Raw genomic sequence first — 13,662 nt, 5'->3', positions numbered from 1 at the left:
GTGATGTGCTTCAATGCTGGTGTGTCAAAGAAGACTGATGCATTACGACTCTTGGGAACAAAGGATGGTGTCAATACTGAAAGGGGACTGAAAAGATTGACATGGACCGTATCCGTTATGCTGATAATTCTGCAGGAAATGCTACCAAGGAGGCCAGGATAGCCAGAAGAGCAAAGAAAGGATGAAAAGAAGATAAAGATCAAGAAGCTGAGCCACAGTATAGCCCTGGAATGTTTTAAAAGTGTGTGTGTATGACATTGTACATTACTTTCTTGCATGTAAAACTTTAATACCACTTTTCTCAAAACCACATTTTTTGACCTTCTGGTACACTTTTCTCAAAAACTATAACTGCTACAGACATCAGACTTACAGTATCTCTTGTTAATACAATGATGATTAATTAGATAAAAAATAGACCAGTAGTGATAGAAAGAACAGATTTACAAGCTCCAAGGTGTTTAGAAAAGTTTTGATTTTTTGTCTTATAGAACAAAAAAATGATTACTCATGAAATATATAAAATACATTAACCATTTTTATGTGATTTGAGAATGATGTTTCGGCTGTACACTGTAAAAGTTTCAGGTCTTTATCTCCATTAGTTACTTCAGCAAGTGTACCTGACGTTTGGTAGCATTGAGTCCTTATGGGAGTTCCCTCGCGACTGTGTCCCCGTTTAAGAGATACTGAAGGGAAATTAGGTTCTAAACCTGAAAACTCTGAATATGACATTCATTGTAAAATGTCATATCTGCTACGAAGACTAGTTATATTTATGAAATCTGGTAGAATATTTTATCAAAAATAAATGTATTTCCAAATTTTGAAAATGTCTGACTAGATTACAATATTTTAACTCCAGCTTTCTTGGTCCCATTTTCATGATTAACGTCGTTTCTTACCTGTAATTGGTTAATAGCATAACTTTTTGTAAATCTGTTTGCACAGAGGCAAAGTTTGCAATATGATCTGTACTCAGCCTTCATGAGGCTAGAGAGAGAGAGAGAGAGAGAGAGAGAGAGAGAGAGAGAGAGAGAGAGAGAGAGAGAGAGAGAGAGAGAGAGTGTTCCCTGAAATATTTCTGCTTATGCAACTTTATCACAAAGCCTTTACTGATCTTCTCATTTCTCACAGTTTTACAGTATTTCTTTCCACTGGAGGTCCTCTTCATTCTTCAGCTGGCCTAAATGTTAAATTTAATATCTTTAACTGAATAATCTTTTAGGACACTAGGTAATCCTTAGAATGAAAAAATGAAGAGCAGCTTCTGTTTCACTTACGTTTATTACTTTCACATTTCCTTGAATAATAAAGAAGATGTCCAACACATAAAATGTGCACAACAAAATAAACTTCTCTGAATTATAGCTACATTATTTCAGTAGCAAATGGAATGAAACAACAAATGCTTCTGAATTAAGGAACTCAGATATTGTGTCTTCCTACACAGCCAAAAATTCACAGATATACAAGACTGAAGAACTATTACAAAATAAATAGTGAAAGCAAGTCATGCATATATATCTAACTGTCATGTCTATGACTGCACAGGCAGAAATTCACAGATCGTTCAATACTGATAAGTGTAAAATGGGTGTAGATTCTGCAATACAACACCTGCAACATGTAAGATTATAGTTAGTAGCAATATACTGTAATATGAACCCTTTTAAGTTTTTAAAAATAATTTGTGTTACCATTAATTCCATCGTCTGTGAGAATTCTTCGCTGAACCAAAACTATTCTCACGCCCCCGGCTGTAGCCCCACTTGTTGTTGCCTCCTATAAAAGTAATTAATACTCCACTGTCATGTAATTTTTTTTTTTCAAACTTAAGATACGGATTTTTAATGACTTATTAGTATCTTCAAAAGGCTAAATACTAGTTTTACTTTTCCATGCATATAATGGATATACTGCTACTAATACTTCAGAGTAGACAAAAAATTCTGTGTGTAAATCATGCAATTACAGGGAGTACATTCCACACAAAATTACATCACAAATGTCTCAAAACAAACCTTTCCATCCTCCAAACTGTGCCATCTCAGCTAATTTAGGGTTGATTTCTTGATTCGCTTCTTTAAGAACCGATATCAAGTCACGAGCTTGACGACTATCTTTAGCTGTGAAAAACGCATACGACGTTCCCGTTGACTGACTGCGACCAGTTCGTCCAATTCTGTGTATATAGTCTTCTGATGAGTTAGGAAAGTCATAGTTGATTACAAATTTTATCCCATCAACATCTGCAAAAAATTCAAGTAGTACATATTTTAAATGAAGACTGAAGTTCCTTCACTGTAACACATAAGGAATGAAAAATCAGTGATTAACACATTCTTACTGAAAGACAAATGTTAGATGTACTTGTTGCAAGTTGCACCCATAAGAACTGTGGATTTGTACGGTGAACTACCTAGCCTTAAAAATATACACGTTGAGCTGATATTAATTTGCCAGCAGCCTTAAGACTCACTTCTAGTCATGTTCTTTCTCTTTTGAAAGACTCCTTTCGTCATAACATACTATAAACTCAATATTTAAACAATTTTTTTTCATAGACTGCAACCTGATTTAGCACCTATCTGTAAGGAATTTACTCCATGGTACTTCCTGGCTGATTAAAACTGAGCCAGAACAACAGTAACTCGGGACCTTTGCCTTTCAAAGGCAAATGCTCTACCAACTGAGCTACCAAGACCGACTGGCTAGCCATCCCCAGAGCTTTACTTCCACCTAGCTGACCTTTGTATCTTTATGTATGTATCATCTGACACTACCCCTGCTATCATACTCCCCAGTATGAATTTCCCCTTTGGGTTCAGATAAGATGATGAAAGTCAGGAAGGTTCATTCTTAAAGCTACCTTTTCATACATCACTTTTGCCGCAGGTAAGTCTTTCCCTGGCCCAACAGAACTTCCAGATAGTTCTTTAGCACTGCTGACCATTTGAGAGACTCTTCAACTTTGAGAACAGAAGAGAAAAGAAAGATTCAAGAGCTGAACTATCACAGTTGTTTAGTCATATGAAAGCATCAATGTTAACCAAAACTCTCGAGTGGCAGCTGTTACAAAATGCAAAGTTTACCCGTTGTTGCTACATTAGCCGAGTGTGAATTGCCTCAACTATTGCAACAGCACTAATTCTCTAAAGTAAAGACTTTACTTTCCACATTATCCAAAGATTAGCTCTCCCTACCTTAAGAAAATATACAAGTTAAACACTATGATGCTGCACATACTGCTTGCAATGCGATTCATTTCCACTGATGTGAAAAAAAGTCATGTGATAGCGATATGCACATATACAGCTGGCAGAGTACAGCTTACACATGATATATAATAGGGCAGTGCATTGGCGGAGCCTGTATTCTGGTGATCCATGTGCTAAGGTTTTCGATTATGATTATGATTGCATGACAGAATTAACAGACTTTGAACATGGAACGGTCATTGTAGGTAAAAGCACTGGGCCATTCCATTTTGGAAACCATTATGGAATTCAATATTTAGAGATCCACAGTGTCAAGAGTGCCAAGAATACCAAGTTTCAAGCATTACCTCTCACCATATACAACACACTGGCTGACCATCTTCACTTAACACCTGAGAGCAGCAATGTTTGCATAGAGTTATCAGTGCTAACAAGCAACACTGCATGAATTAACTGCAAAAACCAAAGTGGGACGTACGACAAACTTATCCGTTACAACAGTGTGGCGAAATTTGATGTTTATGGGCTATTGTAGCAGATGCCCAACATGAATACCTTGGCTAACAGCATGAAATCACCTACAGCACTTGTCCTGGGCTTGTTACCATATTGTTGGACCCTAGACTACTGGAAAACTAGCCTGGTCAGAAGAGTCCTGTTTTCAATTGGGAAGAGTTGATGGTAGGGCTCTAGTGTGGCGCAGACCCCACAAAGCAGTAGACCCAAGTTGTCAATAAGACACTATGCAAGCTGGTGTTGGCTGCATCACTGCAGGCTGTGTTTACATGGAATGGACTGGGTCCTCTCGTCCAACTGAAACAATCGCTGACTGGAAATCGTTACGTTCCACTACTTTGAATCATTTGCAACCATTCAACAATGGAATTTTTATGGACGACTGTGCCATACCACAATTGTTTACTATTGGTCTGAAGATCATTCTGGACAATTCGAGAGAATGATTTGGCAACCCACATCGCCCAACATGAATCTCATCAAACATTTATGGGACCTAAACAAGAGGTCAGTTCGTGCACAAAATCCTGCACTATCAACACTTTCGCAATTAGGGGCAGCTGTAGAGGCAGCATGGCTCAGTATTTCCACAGGGAACCTCCAACGACTTAATTGAGTCTAGACTATGTGAAGTTTCTGCACTACGCCGGGCAAAAGGAGACCCAACATGATATTAGGAAGGATTTGTTCCATAAAGCATCAAAAGGTAAAGAACCAATGGTAATTTAATGATCAAGTCAAACTGCTCATAATCCTATACTGTAACCTCTACAACATCATAAATTAAAACTTATTTCTATTAATACAGAGTTCCAGACTTACAAGCACAAGACAAAATAAGCACCAAATACCTGTCAGTATTTACAAGTGTGATACCAAATTACTATTAGGTGTGGTGTCAATACAATATGCTATTCAACAGACTGCAATAAAGGTAGTGTGGCACAACACTCCTATTTCCACTGGGATGATACGATATGCAATGCCACTGACCACATGACAAGCAACAAGACAGCACAAATCACAAGCTCATCTGCAAGGGATGTTATTGTGGATTATTTAAAGCTCAAAAAACTTTAAGTTAAGAACTGGGTGCTCCCATACGGTGCTATAAATTTAAACAGTTCAGCTTTCTTATGAGGTCTCAGCATGAGAAACTTCAAAATAAAAGTTAGGGTAGTATTTCTACAACTGTTCAGTTTTGCTAAGTAGTACATGATGTAGCTTGAATAGTATTCAGAATAAACAATGCTGGACTGAAGCGAAACCATTCACCATCAATGACATTGCAGCGGGTGGTGAACTCACTAGTGACAATTTCAATATATATGCTATAGTTCGTATGCTCCAACTTATGTCTTAAAACCCAAACAAACAAACTGGCCAGTTACTATATGTTTCTAAAACACACCTGGTGGTTTACTTACCTGCAAAATTAAACAATAACTGTGGGCAATAATGAAAAAACCAGTTCATTATCATGTAACAAGATACACGAAAACCATCTTTTCCCACCAAATAGGTCCCTCAAAAATTGAATAAGAAATACCGCATAGCAGGGAAGCCTCAAAACAGTAGTTTTTTTCACTTTTTTTACATGGAAAGCAAAAGTTGTACTGAAACACTAACTACAGACTGACGCGGCTTTGCTTTACCTACCTAAAACAATTTTTTTAGCCACATCGTTTGACCTGGTTTTTCCCTCACTGTGTGTCTTACAAGTTGCATGGAGAGGCCAGCATTCTGTATTGCACCAGGCAATATGACAGATATATGTCTGTGTCTCATTGTTGACATCCCTGTGTGATTAACGAAGTCCCTACAACTATGTTTCTATGCGCAACTCCCAATGCAAATTGATTCTGCATCTTATCCTAAGTCACACAGCATATTGCGTTGCCTGTCTAAACTGTGCCGTAAGGGTAAGAGCCAAGGCTCTGTCAGAACAATAAAACTAAAATCAAGCAAGTAAAAAAGTCCAATACTACGAAAAATTGTTGTAGCCTGCCAATATCTTACCTAGACCACGTGCAGCAACATCAGTAGCAACAAGGATACATGCTCTTCCATTGCGGAAATCTGAAACATAAAACTAATTAGTAGTAAATAATGCAAAAGGAAATCTACAAAAAACTTATAGAATGGTTCACATACTTAAGAGAAGGTTGAATTGTGATGTCCATGTAACTAGAAAATCAATAGAATGAACAAGATGACCCAAAATTACATAGCAAGAAAATCTGGAAGGATACAGCTAGAATGAACACTAAATGGACAAACACTACACTCTTGACAGAAGGAAAATGGAAAGGCCCTTGTAGTTGGCATGTGTTCAGTAAAGCCCTTGCCATATGGGAAAAACTAGAAGTTAATGTGACAACAAACATCTTTAGGATGGAACTGAGCCAAAGAATAGCAAAACCATTCTGCAAGTATGCCTTACTTTTCAGAGCTCCAAACAGCCAAACCAGTGTTCCTTACCTCATTATATTCCTCACTAGTTGACATGCTGTGGCGCAGACTAAAAAAATGCCTATGTTCATTACAGAATGCAAAATGAATCTTATTTCCTCAAATTGTTTCTTCTTGGAGTGTAAACATGTATATTATTCCAAAACTTTTTTTTGTCAAAATAATTTAATTGGATGATAAAAAATAATTCGCCAAGCAGCAACAGAAAACACATGAAAGAAAGGTATACTTTTATATCATCAGTGACCTAGTCACTAAAACAGTGAGGCAAAGCCTATGTTATTTTTAACATGGGAAGTATCTGTAACTAAAGAAAAGATTCAAGTAACTTAAGAACCAGGTATCATCCTCAACAACCGCTGATATTTTGACAGGTGAATGCAGCATCATTTTCGTACCATAAATCAAATGAAAAATCACCTAGCATAGCAACCAAAACACGCAGTTTTAAACTGGACAAAAATGATAGCCTATGCAAATTGATTTCTACATTGGAGAGGATATGGTGGTTTTAAGAAGCTGTGCAAATTCTCACCACCACGAAGCCAAATTAAGAGAATCTTATTCATATTTGGAAAAGAGGACAGGTTTCATCGCTGCCGACTCCAAAGCACATTAATCATAAGATGATATACAACAATAGGCAACAACATGTCCCCCAACAACAACTCCGTCTGTGTGTATGTGTGCACATTTGTAGGCAGCCATTTGTAGCCTATGTGTTGGCATGCCAGTTGCAGCAACATGCTTGTTTACACATTGCAAGATGACTACGCCAAGCAGTGCAATCTTGCCATCACAGCAGTAAGATAGGGTTCTTGCATGACAAGCAAAGTAGTTTCTACATTGCCACACAACGAATTTGTCCTGAACGAAGCTGGAAGCAGTGCATCAACACAACAAATGGGCTGCTAGCCCATATAAATGAATATCAATTTTAAAAGAGGTATCAGCAGTCCACCACTGCCTACCATGAGGTAAGGGCTGGATCAGGCCCCAGTGCAGTATGGGTCAGCAAGCAGCTGCCAGAAGTTTAAACCTCCATTGCCACAGCATCTAGTACCGAATCGTCATCCTTGGACTTGGTGCCTCTCCAAAGGTGGGCTGCCTCCAGGCTAACTCCAGCAGCAGAAAGGCTCCTGCCCTTGAAGGCAGCATAGAGGTCAGGATGGAACACCACCTCATCCTTCTGCATCACACTGTCACTCGCGGAGAGATCGATTACCAGATGCTGTCATCCCTTGCAAGTACTCTGGAAGTCTTCCACACAACTGGCGCCACACACAAGCGTGCTGTTCACAACTGGGCCACACAACATTGAGCAACCTTGCAGTGCCAGCATTCCTTGACACTAACATCATAGCCTTCTGGTCAAAAGCCAGCCACCATCTTGCAAAATGTTCCATCCTCATCACATACTGAGATGGTACTTTGCTTCTGCACCATGATGCTGCAAGTAGTTGCACGGGTTTTATTAAAATATTTGACTTTTGCTGTTTATCTGAGCTGGCACTGGCCTGTACCCTCTCCCCAACCCACCACTGCAATAAAGCCCTGCACAGAAACAGTCCTTTACCCCAGGTCTACTTCAGTTGGTGACAAGTGGGACATACAAAACCTACAACTGTCATCTGTGGATGAAGATGACAATTACTGCAGGGTTGCAGTTTTGTCAAAATGCTATGGGCTGAGTGCAGTTTTTTGTGTGTGTTTTGTATCACAGAGTACCGTGGAGAGTCAATGGGTCTTCTCCCAAATATGTAAATGAATTGTTACATTCAGTATGTGTCAACTAGGTCTGTGTGTATGTAAATAACAATTAGTTTTGCACTATGGGTTATCAAGAGCAAGTGGTGTGGCTCATTGTCAAGGAGTATGTAAGGTATTAGCTATGTGTAGCTATCAGAAGGCGAAGTCGAATGCTGTCCAGGAGTACCAACACTTTTCAGGGCATAAAGCAGTATGACCAGACAATAATCAGGTGGAGTAGTTAAGTTACGTAAGGCAACGAAAACTCCACATAGGAATAATGACATAGCAGGAAGAGAGAGACGGTTACTTACCATAAAGACAACGTGCCTAGTTGCAGACTGGCACAATTAAAAGACACTTATAGTATAAAGATTTCAGCCACAGCCTTCAAGAGAAAAACAAGCACACCTCACACACACGACTGCCAACTCCAGCAGCTTGAGATAAAATGAAACGAGAGATTGTGAAGAGGAAGTGGTAACAGTGTATGGGTGGGGTGAGGGAGGATATTGTCTGGCAGAGTGTGCAGGGACTAGAATGTCAACACGTGCAGCATCAAGTTGTCGGACAGGATGCGGGGAAAAACTGAGTCAAAAAAGGAGAGAATTGGGTAAAGATGGGCAGATGCTTTGGTGGAGAGTGACATACAAAGAGTGTAGGAGATGGGAATGGGGAGGAGGTGATAGGACACGGGGTTGGGGGGGGGGGGGGGGGGTGGAAACTGTTGGGTGGAGGGTGTGTGGACAGTATGAGGAGTAAGTTGAGGCCAAGATAATTATAGGAATGGAGAATGTAAGGGTAACTCCTATTTGTATAGTTCAGAAAAACTGGTGGTGGAGGGGAGGATCCAGATGGCTCGGGTAGTGAATCAGCCATTGAAATGAAGTGTTATGTTCAGTTGCATATTGACAGGATGGTCTACTTTGCTTTGACCACAGTTTGGCAGTGGTTGTTCATCCTGATGAACAGTTAGGTGGTAATCATGCCAATATAAGAAGCTGTGCAATGATAGCTGCAGAGCTTGTCTATGACATGGCTCCTTTCACAGGCAGCCTTGTCCTCAATGGGGCAGTATAAACCTGTGACAGGACTGGAATAGCAAATTATGGTCTGATAGATGGTTACGTCTTGCACCTGGGTCTTTACGTCTTGCACCTGGGTCTTCCAAAAGGATATGATCCTTGTGGCAAATGGTTGGGATAGGGAGTGGCATAGAGATTGACTAAGATGATGATGAAGACGATGATGATGATGACTGGGCAATGAACACCACTTTAGGAGGGGTAGGAAGGATCTTGGGTAGTATTTTCCTCGTTTCAGATCACGATGATGGGTAATCAAAGTCCTGGTGAAGGCTGTGGTTCAGTTGCTCCAGGGTGATGGGGGGAGGAGGGGGGGGGGCATTCCTTCATGCTGGTTCTTGTGGGTGGTGGGAGGATTGGGATGAGAGGGGAAAATCGCACAAGAGATCTGTTTGTGGACTACATCTAGTGGATAAATGTCTGTGTGACCCACAGCATACTGGACAACGGATTTCTTTCTTGTCACTGCAGATATGTGGGCTGCTGGGTAGCTAGGCTGTGTGGGAGGATTTTCTGGTAGAACAGGGATGACAGATGCCAAATGCAAGTGCTGTTGGTGCCGAATGTAAGTACTGTGTTGTTGCAAGTACTGGTGGGTTTAATGTGGAGAGGAGTGGCTGAAAGCTTATGTGCAAGTGCTTTAATTGTGCCGGTCACCAAATTAATGTGTCACCTTTACAGTTAGTGGCGCTCTCTCTCTCTCTCTCTCCTCTCTCTCTCTCTTCCCCCCCCCCCCCCCCCTCCCCAAGTGTTGAAAGTTACATAAGAGGTATGATGACAGTGTTAAGGTTAAGTATCCTTACAGTTTGATTTTGCTTTGCTGTTTTGTTGAGTGAGAAGTGTTAGTGTAGTAGCACATTTAACTGTCCTTGTTTGTTTTTGTGTGTTAAAGGGTAATCATGTCGTGTTCAGTACCACAGATAGCTGTCATGGGGCAAGTACTGAAAATTTTAGCAGATGAGGTATATGTACGGACAATTTTAAGTTGTCTTAGTGACTGTACGCACTTCAGGTTAGGGAGAAGGGAATAGCTTTTCCCAACTGCAGAATATGACAAAGAATTATGGATGAGATTTGAGGAAGCAACAAAGGGGAGGGGGAGGGAGAGGGGGGGAGGGAGGGAGAGAGAGAGAGAGAGAGAGAGAGAGAGAAGTAAAAAAAGATGAAAAACAGGAGAACAGACCCATGTCTAGTTTACTCATTTTCCGTAGTTAAAGATGTCAAATCTGGAAATTCAATGACTGGTGGGACAATCTCATGAGTGGCAAAATTAAGACCACTTTTGAGTAGCAACATCATTTACTTTTAGCGTTGTAAAGAACCATAGCTCAGGCACGATACAGAGGCTGATGCACAGTGTCCAGTTTTCGTCCAAAGCGCTGGATGAGTTCGTTTGTTCAGAAGGTTAGGCTGATAAGCGTTTTTCCATGTTTTTGCAAGTCAGCGATGACAGAATTGAAGCTCACACTCTGCGATCTTTCTCAAACAATTTTATGAAAACTACCTGGTAAAAAAAATTCATTTTGCTTTACTTACGGCTTTATGTCAGGTTCATGATGATGTGCCGCCCATTATTTAATTCACTTTCCTAGTTATTGTGATATTTATGTGAAATTAAGACACACTGTGTGAAATTCGGAAAAGTGTGTAATGAAAATTTGCGTTTGGTGCCTATTATGTAATATGTTGTTGCATGTGAATTTTAGCTAAGACATTGAATTTTTCTTTAGACTTGGGGAGACCAATCAAGAAAATTGGTCTTATGCAGCATGCTGATTTGTGATTGCGCTGTGCCCACGATAAAGCCAGAGCAAAATATCCACACCATTCCTCTTATTTCATAAATGGTTTCAGATATCGAAATGAGATTTTGGCAAATCATAGCACACACAGAAGAGTATTTTACCATTTTGTTATATAAAACTTCATTATCTACAGCATAATCACAATAACTACAGACTTTTTCAAGAAAGAAATTTTTAAAATCCATTGACAGCTGGTGAAATGAGAAATGCTATGGGTTTTGGAACAACATATGTGAAGATATCACACTTTTTTGTGCAGGGGATGTGCTTTTTCATAAGATACTGACTTTAGTTTTCCTCAGTACCTCAATTAACTAAGGCAAATTTTGATATGGCAACGATAGAAATGTTTGTGCTTTACTCAAAATTCACCACTCATGATGCTTCTTTGATAGTTGTGAATACTTAACAAGTCAGGCACAAATAAATCATTGCATTTTCAGTGGAATTTGTTTCAGATAACGAAAGCAGCGGTGACAGTAGACCCTTTTGAATGGTCATCATGCAAGTGTGGGCGTGAAAGTACCCCACTTAATATTTACAAAGAGTGTGAGCATAAGGTTCAGTTGGGAACAGCACTTCCCTGTAGCACTTGGCATTTCCCCTACGCCATTCTGACCGACCCCCATCACTGCCACTCTCCACGTTTCCTCAGCCAACTCTGCACCTAGTTGCCAGGGCATTTTGCGCACACCGTACCAGCTCCGATATCAAGTGAAAATTTGAAATCTGAATTAACTATAGAGGCGCGGGTGTGTGCATGCACTGCAATGTGGGTACTGTCAAGAAATATGTTTCTCATAGTTTCCTAGTCTTCTAATGCTATCGTGCTGTGCATGGGGCCTTCAAGTCATTTTTCTGCAGAGTTAAATGACACATGGAGTTTCCTTGGTGGCAGGTCTATATGGGCAAAATTAGTAGTTGTATACCGTGTTGCACAGTTTTACAAGGAACCAATTGGTTATTAGTGAGAACGAACGTAAGGTTCGATGTTTTAGTTTTAAGGTACTATTTCAGATAAGTTGTATAACAGAGATGAATGACAATCCAGAGGTCTAATGCTGTAGGGTGGGTAAGTGCACAGCCTCAACCTTGTGGCTGAAGCCGTAAATATGTGCACAGGTTTGATGCAGACCAGTCCAAGTTAGACACACGGGACCACGTCTTCTCAACAATGGAGGTATTGTAGCACCATTTTCCACCACTGCAGTGAAAAATAGCAGCTCTGTCACAGCAGTTTAAGAAGCTATAAGTAGCTGGCAATCACCAAGGCTTTGGCAAGCCAGCTGCAGCAACAGGGTGGTTTATGTATTGCAGGCTGAGGCAGGCCGAGCACCAAGTCTTTCAACACAGCACGAAGAGTTCCTGCAGGACAGACCAAGCAGCTTCAATACTGTTTAACTATGGATTTGTTATTCCATGTGTGGCTGGAAGCAGTGCTTCACCACAAAAAATAAGCTAACTCGTATAAATAACAGTCATTTCAGCAGAAGTCTTCACAGTTCTATAGTCCCTAAGACAAGATGTCTACACAAGGTACCAGAGCAATATGGCTCAACAAGCAGCCACCACCTGTAATGGGCCTCTGTCAAGGCCTGTCCATCTTATAGCATCAAGCCATCCTCCCAAGACTCTGCACCTTCCTACTGCTGGACTGCCTCCAGGCTCACTTCAACAGCAGCCTGACTCCAGTCCTGGAGGGCAGCAGATGTAAGTCTGGGACAGTACAGCCGATCCCCTCCTCCTACACTGAAGCAAGTGTCCTGGTCCCATGTTTCTTCATTCGCAGGGGTTATTCTGTGTCCAGATGCTGTCATCACCTTCACGTACTCCAGCAAACCTCCACACCACTGATGCCTTCTGTGAGCAACTACACCATTCCTAACTGTGGCATGCACTGCTGAGTAGGCCCCTTGAACATCAGCATTCCTGACTGCACACATTAAAGCCAGCTAATGGGCTATGCTCTAGCTACCAAAGCACACCATGAGCCATCCAAGTCACACACCAAAAGGGACATGGCTGCAGCACTAGAAATATATTAACATGATATCTCAAAATGTTTGACCAGAACTGCTAAGAGCCTACAACCCCATCACAATGAACTGTTGCAACCCAAGGCTGCACTAAGTGACTTCACGCTGGGCCACTTCAATATATAGGTCACTGAGGCATGTTCCGGAAACCCAAATGAAAGGAACTGTAACATTCATACATCCACTGCCAAGTATAACTATACAGTCAATATCATCTAAGACAGATTATCTAGCTACTAACCTTTGAGTACTATGGGTTTCTGCCTGAAACAATTTTATTGATTTTTTTAAGTTTTTCCAATGAAACCACCAAGACAGATGTCTAGCAGTACACTGAGGTACTATTTCTTCTTTTATTCATTGTTTACTAAAATATAGGCCCCAATTTAGTGAAAACTTTTAAAATTAAGATTTTTTTAGTATCACTGGGACTCAAAGGATTAAAATGTTCAAGACATTTTTTATGGTTAATGCATCAAAATTAACCACATATTCATGAAGAGTGATACCTCTAACACAACAATGGTGGTCCATTTGCCAACTCTGCTCAACTGAGCATTTCCTTTATATTACAGGACATCGATAATTTAGTAAACTAACTGTAGGATCTATTTATCCTTTTGGCTGAGAGTGGTGACACTTTTCTTCTACCACCGTTGACCTGAGAAACTCAGGGGTCCTTCCATGTCAAGTGGTCCAGACATTTCCACATGAATTTTTGTGTTTACCAATGATAATTGAAAACAGGCACACAAAGTCTTACGATCACCAATTCAAT

At 40.4% G+C, this 13,662-nt stretch overlaps 1 protein-coding gene across 1 annotated transcript in view; it reads right to left on the bottom strand.

Moving 5' to 3' along the window:
- Positions 1 to 1,268: 1,268 nt before the first annotated feature.
- Positions 1,269 to 13,662, bottom strand: part of LOC124788139 (ATP-dependent RNA helicase p62-like) — a 60,033-nt gene continuing 47,639 nt past the window's right edge. The window contains 4 exon segments of the mRNA XM_047255282.1: positions 1,269 to 1,620; positions 1,701 to 1,785; positions 2,025 to 2,252; positions 5,757 to 5,816. Of these exon segments, the coding sequence (XP_047111238.1) occupies positions 1,703 to 1,785; positions 2,025 to 2,252; positions 5,757 to 5,816 (371 nt within the window). The 3' untranslated portion in view covers positions 1,269 to 1,620; positions 1,701 to 1,702.

Source organism: Schistocerca piceifrons, chromosome 3, assembly GCF_021461385.2.
Source record: "Schistocerca piceifrons isolate TAMUIC-IGC-003096 chromosome 3, iqSchPice1.1, whole genome shotgun sequence".
Classification (NCBI taxonomy): domain Eukaryota; kingdom Metazoa; phylum Arthropoda; class Insecta; order Orthoptera; family Acrididae; genus Schistocerca; species Schistocerca piceifrons.
Note: the sequence above shows the minus strand (reverse complement) of the source record. Positions and strands in the feature narration are given on the sequence as shown.